This window comes from Arachis ipaensis, chromosome B10 (genome assembly GCF_000816755.2).
Source record: "Arachis ipaensis cultivar K30076 chromosome B10, Araip1.1, whole genome shotgun sequence".
NCBI classification, from domain to species: domain Eukaryota; kingdom Viridiplantae; phylum Streptophyta; class Magnoliopsida; order Fabales; family Fabaceae; genus Arachis; species Arachis ipaensis.
The window spans coordinates 120,134,322-120,142,691 of record NC_029794.2 but is presented as its reverse complement, the minus strand read 5'-3'; the positions used below and the strand labels follow the sequence as shown (position 1 = coordinate 120,142,691).

Genomic DNA, 8,370 nt, shown 5'->3' with positions numbered 1-8,370 from the left:
TAAGAGTTTTATGAAATATAAAAAATTTAATGCATTTGTATTTTTAAAGATTGCATGAGAACTTATAATTGTACACCAAAAATATAAATTTTTTTGTGAATAAATAATGTTTAAATGACTCAAAACAAGGTCAAAAAGAATAAATTTTTTTTTAGAGATGTTAGGTCAAAAAGATGAAACCCAAAAAAAATATCAGAAGAGTTAAATTTTTCTTTTAAAAAAAATTAAATTGGTGAAAATAAATTGGTTGAATTTGAAGGATAGAGAGGGTCATCTAATTGAAAATAAACCAAACTCGATGTCCCTTTACTAATGTCACATGTCATGAGCATTATTTACCCAAACAATTTCTTAACACGAACACTTAGAATAATGTTAAAACTAACTTAACTTATGGAGATTAACTTCTTCTTTACACCCATTTTTAGTTAAAGAGACTTAAAATGATGAAAATATCCAAAAACACTTTTTACCAACAACCTTAGTTAGTAACAAGTCTTGGAATAAAAGAAGGTAAGCTGAATGTGATATTGTAATTATTGGACAATATACTTCCTCATCAAAATGGTTTGAGACTATAAAAACACCTCAACCCACTTCTCTTAGAAGATTTTTTTCTGATACTAGAAAGCTCATATCCATCCTTTTCTTTTTCCTATTTCTTCTCATTGTATTTTATTTTGTTCATCAACTTTAAACAAAAAGATTCATAAAATTAGCACTCGAGTGTGATAGTAAATTTAATTAATCTTTGTTCACTTTAAAAGAGCTCATTCATCCTCTTATGATATTAGTAAAGGTCTCAATACTTATTTTTCACTTTTATTTCTTATTTTTAGTTCTTATATTATTTATTTATCATTAATAAAAATATTTTTCTTATAAATTTATTTATCCTTAATCTCTCCTCTTAACTTTCTTCAACTAATTTATTTCCATAAAATTCACCCAAATCAACAATCTAAAATATTATCGTTGTTTGTCTTATATGTTTATGCATTAATTTCAAATTTTGCAATGTCCTTCATTTATATGCAAATGTTGGTAATTGCTTTTTTAATCTGTGTTGGATATCTCCAATCAACGGTAAAAAAATCCACTTTAAAATTTTGCAATTGTAAAATTTTCTTAACATTTGCCTCTCTTATTGTTCTTTGTTATCAAGGTTTTATATTTTTTATAGATTTAATTATTCTATTAGTTTTATATTTTTACTAAATTTTTAATTAGGTTTCTATATTTTTTTTAATTAGGTCTTTATACTATTTTAATTTTATAATTAGATTTTTTCATGTCAAAAACATTAAAAATTAATAGAATATTTCTCTCAAAATACATGCAATCAAAGATCTAATAATTAAATTTTTAATTATGAATACCTTCAATTTACAAAAAAATGTTCAATTAATCCTAATATTTTTTATACTAAAAAAGATTTAATTATAAAATTAAAAGTTATATAAAAATCTAATACAAAAATATAAAAAATTTAATTACAAATTTGATAAAACTATAGAACTAACAGAATAATTAAATTAATGATATGCATAAGTTAATAATTGCTAATTAAATTAGTGCAACTTAATTATTTGTGAATGGAGAGATAGTTGAGAGGTCACCTGAAAGACAGAGAAGGGTAGAGCAACAACCACAAAGGTATTAGAATAGGCCAAAGTATAATGACATAATAAGGTATGTTTGCCGCAAAGAAAACATGCAGTAAAGAACAAGAGCCATTTTTTGTTGACTGATTAAATAAGAGCCACTTTGTGAGATGTATATATATCTATATCATCTCTAATAATATATAATGGTAAAATATGAGTTTTAGTTTTTAAATTTTTTTTATAATATTTTTTTTAATTAACTCCTTCACTTAATATTAGTTCTTCAGTTTTAAAAAACTCTTGTTGTTATTAAAATAATTTCACATTTATTATATTTTGACGTAACTTTTATCCGTTGTTTCTCACAATCTCATATTCACATTATTAAAGTAACTTCATATTTATACCACTTTAATGTAACTTCACACCAATATAGTAATCTCATTTAAAAATATCATAAATAGAGATGGACACATTGTTGACCATTAATATTTTGTCTTAAGAATTCTATCTTAATTAATTGTAAAAGAAAAACAAACACTACAAAAAAAAGGGTTAAAACGGTGGTTATTTTGGGGAATTACGGCGGTTAGAACCGCCATTATGACCAAAACTGGCACCTCCAAGAAACGCCATTATTCTGGGCGCCATTCTGGTTATTACGGCGGTTTTCTGAAAACCGCCGTAATAACCTGTGGATAATACGGCGGTTTTTTGTAACTTTTATCCGTTGTTTCTCACAATCTCATATTCACATTATTAAAGTAACTTCATATTTATACCACTTTAATGTAACTTCACACCAATATAGTAATCTCATTTAAAAATATCATAAATAGAGATGGACACATTGTTGACCATTAATATTTTGTCTTAAGAATTCTATCTTAATTAATTGTAAAAGAAAAACAAACACTACAAAAAAAAGGGTTAAAACGGTGGTTATTTTGGGGAATTACGGCGGTTAGAACCGCCATTATGACCAAAACTGGCACCTCCAAGAAACGCCATTATTCTGGGCGCCATTCTGGTTATTACGGCGGTTTTCAGAAAACCGCCGTAATAACCTATGGATAATACGGCGGTTTTTTGAGGGATAAATGGCGGTTTGTAACCGCCATTATTTCCGGATAAAATGGCGGTTTTTGAACAGCCGCCGTTTTTACCAGGATGTTGTGGCATCAATTCTGCTTAAAATGGCGGTTGAAAATCGCCGTTTTTACCATTATAACTGCCATTTTTACCAGGTTATAATGGCATCTTTTGTGTTTAAAATGGCAGTTTTTAACTACCATTTCTACCAGCGTATAATAGCATCGTTTTCATTTAAAATAGGGGTTTCTAACCGCCGTTTCTACCTAATTATGATGACAATTTTATGCTTTTTAAAATAAGATTAAATCTACCAATTTAAAGTGATATTTTTGAAACTCACTTAAAAATCTCGTAATAACCAAAAGGCATAGTCATAAAATGAGTATAAATAAATGAGTAAATGAGCGCTAAAGAATAAAATAAATAAAATTCATGTTGTATGTTGGACAGCAACATAAGTAGATAATGCAACATATATAAAGTGGACATCAACCTTCTTTTCTTCATCATATATAATATAAACTGCTTCTAATAATTTCAAGGAACCAGCTTGCCAATAACTAGCTAAGGGTATCATAGAATTCAATTTCTATTTTCAATCCTTTCAAACTAATTCATATATAACATCTATACATCTAAAAATACTAATAGAACATCTAGTTGGAGAAATGGACTGGTAACTGAATCAAGGTGGTGCCTAATTAGTTGTTTGCATTGTTTTGAAAGATCCTTTATGAAGCGGCTGTATGCACACCTTAATGCAGCATGAAAACCAACACAGTCGTCCATGTTAGCTGTTTTACTCCCATCTGCAATGAAAATAACCACCACTCAGCTTCTCTAATCAGATGTATTAAACATATAGTAAAAGATAAAACAATTTCACATAATGATCATTTGCAATTCTGTCATAGGATTTATTTCATAACATTCTAGTGGTAAATACACAACCAAATGAAATAGTGACAAATTTTCAGCAAGAAGAATCACTTACACTCTGAGTCATTACTGCGGTTTCTTTCTAGAGCCAAATCAAATAAGTTTCCTAAAACAAAACCAAGTCTGTCACAAACAGTATCAAAAAGAGGAGCAAGCCATGATCTAGCAGCAAAACGAGCAATTTTTGCTGCAGCTTCTGTTATTCCTCTTGCACCGCCTCGGCCAGCATGGGCAAGTAATATATTCGCAACCTGTTGAAAGCATATCAAAAGAATCTCAAATTGAGGAAGAAAAAAAAGGAAAGATGATATGTTTCCAAATCAGTTATCTAAATTCTAAAAGGTATATGAAGTACCTTCTCCCTTGACACTGGAGGGCATTCAATGGAATAGGCAGCACATCGAAATTCATATATGACTCTTTCAAAAGCAGCTCCTCCATAAAGGTGCAAAGTAGAATTTGGGGAATAAAAAAATGGAATTCCTGTTTTGACCTCATTTAGTGGTTCAAAGGAAAAAGATGAACATCTAACTAGTAAGCATCTATTTGAAAGGAAATTGGGCTTATAAAAATCATATTTACATTTAGTTTGATAACAAATTATTTGCTACCTATCTCCATAATCTCAAGACTAAATGAGTATTCAACCGACAATTAAATTTCCTCTAAAATTCTTATTACTGCTTCATTTAATAAAGGATATAAGTATATATTAATCTTTGCTACCAAATACAAAGGGTTCTGAAGAATCTTATTCAATAAAAATGGCTTTTTTATAAAATAAAAAAATTAAATGATAAATTATAAATATTTTAAATCATTTAAAATCAAACAAACAAGTAACTTAATAGCAATTGTTTTTACTTTTTATTATTTTTTTCTCATAAAATCTCAAAATCCAGAAAATAAAACTATAAAAAGTAAAAAATAAAAACGCAATAAGGGTCAGTGAGTAAATAAACGTGCTCCTGATTCCTGAAGCATGGAAGTCATGACATATAGATACTAGACTCAGAAAAGTATATTGAGGAACCAAAGCAAACTAAAGGATTAGAGAGATCCAAATTATAAATACTCCAATGTATTATTTTTATTATTCTAATCAGAGAAATTTATTATTTGGCAGCATAATAACCGGCTATTATCATCCACAAGTTTCAGTTATTATTATTATTATTATTATTATTATTATTATTATTATTATTATTATTATTATTATTATTATTATTATTATTATTATTATTATTATTATTATTATTATTATTATTATTATTATTATTATTATTATTATTATTATTATTATTACTTTTGTTCTCAGCCTTACATTGACTCAAAGTAGTAAAATTAGGTGCATATCAGAAACAAACAAGAAAGCTTAAAATCAATGGATCTGTTGACTAAGTAACATAGGTGTCACACTTTGAACTGAAACATTACGTTCAACAAAACTTCATATAAAATTTAGAGCTAGAAACTGCATAAATTTGATTAAAGGTATTAGTACATTTTTCCTTTTTTTTTTTCTTTTTCTTTGTTTTTAAAACATATGTAAGGAATCTTGGCATGTTACATGAAAGGTATTAGTACATTTTACATGAAAGGTATATAACAGAAAAGAACAGTGCATGAAGATAGACCATTGGAAGGCTCTATTGTTAGTGTGCATGTTGGATTAAATGTAATAGCAATCTTAAATCTTATTATATAACTATAACCAATTTTTGGTGGATTTAAAATCCAAAGTTAAATTCATACCTCTTAGATGAATCTTCCAATAAATTGTTTTCAAACTCATTAAGCTGATAAACAAATAAACCTGCATGAATCAGGTGAGAAACAGGGTGAGAAATCAACTATCACTCGGTTGCAAACGTCGGAACTTATAGCTATAAATAGATGCACAAAACACAAATATAGATTCTGACCAAGAATATATAAGCTCAAAGTTTGAAACTATAACGAAACAAGCAGCTTCTCATCAATCATGAAGCCAAAGTAAATAGCCAATTCATATAAGAATACTTTTTTTTTGTTATTGTTGTCTGTATCTGTGGCAATAGCATTTGATTTGAGTCATTGGAATTGTTTTTGATGCAGCATTGAGGAATTGAATGCTTCTCCTGGTTGACATTTTCCCTTCCATCCAGGTGGCACTGGAGGCATGTCAGTGTCAATGAAACTTGGGGATTCAGGCCAAATTCCTATGTGAATAATAGTAGGTGATTCTATTAGCAAAATCCAAGTAATTATGGTCTTCAACAAAGCAAGCTCCTTAAGATATCTTGTAGTGTGTTTGATAAACCTTAAGAGTAATTGTGAATGTGTGATTACCCTCTTCATTAGAAAGAATGTCACTACCTTAATTATGTTCCACTGTCATTAATTATAGCTTCCTTAAGATTCTACTGCTAGAAGGAGAAATATAAAGGGGGGCAGAGTTTCTGACACAAAAGTAATAAATGAAAGGCTAATATGGAAGTTGTGTACTAAAACTGGAACTGGAAGTTGAAGTTCTTCTGAACCAAAGAATTAATGCCTATATGGTACTTCTAAGGAAAAAAGGTCTCAAATTTATTATTATTCTGAGCATGTAGGGGGTCAAGAAATTTAATGCAACAAGAATTACTGTCTACTATGACACTTTTACTAAAAATAGTAACACTTGTTGGTTACTTTACCAGTATCAATGAAACCAATTATGATATTTTCTTGGTTCCTTATGGAGTAGCCAAGAGTCTCCATGGTTTGGTCATCAAGAAGCCCCATGAAGTCCCATGAATGAGTTGTATGCAGCTTTCTCTTGGAATTGGGGAACACATAAACCACTTATGGCATTTCTGCTCAAATCTAAACACAATATAAAAGCTATTACATTAGACACTACTACTAATCTTGGTCTAAATGGATCAAAGGAAAAAAGTATTATTTTACTTCATCTATTCTATAATATCTATCAAACTAAAGATTTGGTACATTCATAACTAACTGTGATACAGATGATTTGCAAATCAAATAGAAGGAAAATCTCAATAGCATACTTGAAATATGATAAGCTTGTTCATCAGTGAGCTTGGCTGCAAATCCTTTAAAACAATGCTTGTAGCTATAAACATGAGAAGCTTGTGCTTCCTCAATGCTGCATCAAAAACAATTCCAATTACTCAAATCAAATGCTACTGCCACATATACAGACAACAATAATAAATTATATAATAATATAGAAACTAGGCATAACATTAGGAGAAGAAACTAGGCATCTCATCCAGATAATGATTAAGCAACTTATATATCAAGTTCATTGAAAAATAAGCTAGAAAAATAATTCTAATTCAACATATATGTTGCTGGATATAGTTAAATTATCATACATCAAAGAAAAAAAAAGTAACGAATCAAAGAAAAAAGAGTAGTTGACTTGTCTGAACCAGTAAAATTCAGTCAAAGCAAACAAATTTAACAAAATAAGATAATTTAACAAACCCAAACTTGTCTAAATAAAAAACGGATACAAATACAAATTTAAACAAGTCAGAACACTAGATATTTGAATCAACATAACAAAATCAGTTAAGATAAGAAGTGGTCTTTAATCAACATAACCAGTTCAGAACAACCTCGCCAAGTTGTGGAGAGATCTGAACTTATGACCCCTCGCAAATCAACATTGGCACTAGATCTGAGATCGGGGAGAGAGAGAGAGAGAGGAGGGGGTAAGGTTACGAAAACAACCTCGCCGGCTTTGCAAGCAGTGTCGATGGCAGATGCAAGGAAGGAAGATCCAAGATCCAAGATCTGAGATCTGAGACTGGTTGAACATAAGACCCGATCGGTGTCAATCACCCCCGCACCAACGTCAATCGAATGCTTCAACACAAGACCCGATCGCGGAGCTGCAGAGAAACAAAAACCCCCAAAAATCAGCAACAAAAACAATTCTGAAACCATAACCCGAGCAAAAATGAAGAAATCAGTAATTTCAATTTCGGTTTCGCCTTCTCTAAAGAACTTGAGAGGGAGCTACAGAGAAACAAATCAGTAACTCAGTTTAACTTGAGAGAAAAAAGTACCTAGCGAAATCGTAACCGGCGGAGAGAGGAGAAGCCGAGAGGGAAGAACGGCGTTGTCGGAGGAGACGAAGGAGAGAGAGAAGCGAGATTGAGAGCGCCGTAATGTTTCGTTTAATGAGCTAGCTAGGGTTGTAGTCTTTTCTTTTATATAAGTGTGAAAACGGCGGTTCAAAACCGCCATAATCACCAGAACTGCCACCAAACCCAAAGTTAATTATGGCAGTAACCAAACATGCCATAATAATCGGGTATTACGGCGGTTCTTTAAAACTGCCGTAATATCAATGCCATTTTAAACTCTTTTTTTTGTAGTGAAATATTATAGATTACTCCTACAATATTGTAAACTATAAGTAATATTTTTTTTGGTTACATCTATATTTTTTGATTATTATTATTATACTTTTATTCTAATGTATTTTTAGTAGCTATGATTTATATAAAAGTTTACTTGATTTTTTAGAAATTTAAAATACATTAATCTCATGTCAATATATAATATATTACTTTTTAAATATTCAAATACTCATAATGGTAGTAGAATTGGTCCATTTGATGATAATAATATTATTAGTAGGTATAAATGATCATTTTTGAATATCTATATACATTGTATAATATAATCTTTATTAAGTTCTAAGTGATTTGTACTTAATTTCCAA

The 8,370-nt window shown here is 29.7% G+C and overlaps 1 protein-coding gene across 2 annotated transcripts; it reads right to left on the bottom strand.

Moving 5' to 3' along the window:
* LOC107623498 (dynamin-related protein 5A) lies at window positions 3,099–7,904 on the bottom strand. 2 transcript variants are annotated; one of them, XM_021112897.1, is made up of 7 exons: window positions 7,709–7,842; window positions 7,371–7,531; window positions 6,680–6,777; window positions 5,397–5,457; window positions 3,997–4,124; window positions 3,697–3,892; window positions 3,099–3,511 (listed from the first exon to the last, which is right to left on the bottom strand). In XM_021112897.1, the coding sequence occupies exons 2-7, from the start codon at window positions 7,456–7,458 to the stop codon at window positions 3,330–3,332; spliced, it is 753 nt and encodes a 250-aa protein (XP_020968556.1). In that variant the 5' UTR covers window positions 7,459–7,531; window positions 7,709–7,842; the 3' UTR covers window positions 3,099–3,329. The 2 variants fall into 2 exon arrangements, with proteins under 2 accessions (XP_020968556.1, XP_020968555.1); XM_021112896.1 differs by lacking the exon at window positions 6,680–6,777 and having other exon boundaries at window positions 7,709–7,904.

Coding starts and splice junctions, on each gene's coding strand:
- LOC107623498 (XM_021112896.1), bottom strand. CDS start 7,889: ATGGCGGTTTTGAACCGCCGTTTTCACACTTATATAAAAGAAAAGACT. Junction 3,893..3,996: donor CTCCAGTGTCAAGGGAGAAG/GTACTTCATATA, acceptor TGCTTTCAACAG/GTTGCGAATATATTACTTGC. Junction 3,512..3,696: donor CCGCAGTAATGACTCAGAGT/GTAAGTGATTCT, acceptor TTTTCATTGCAG/ATGGGAGTAAAACAGCTAAC.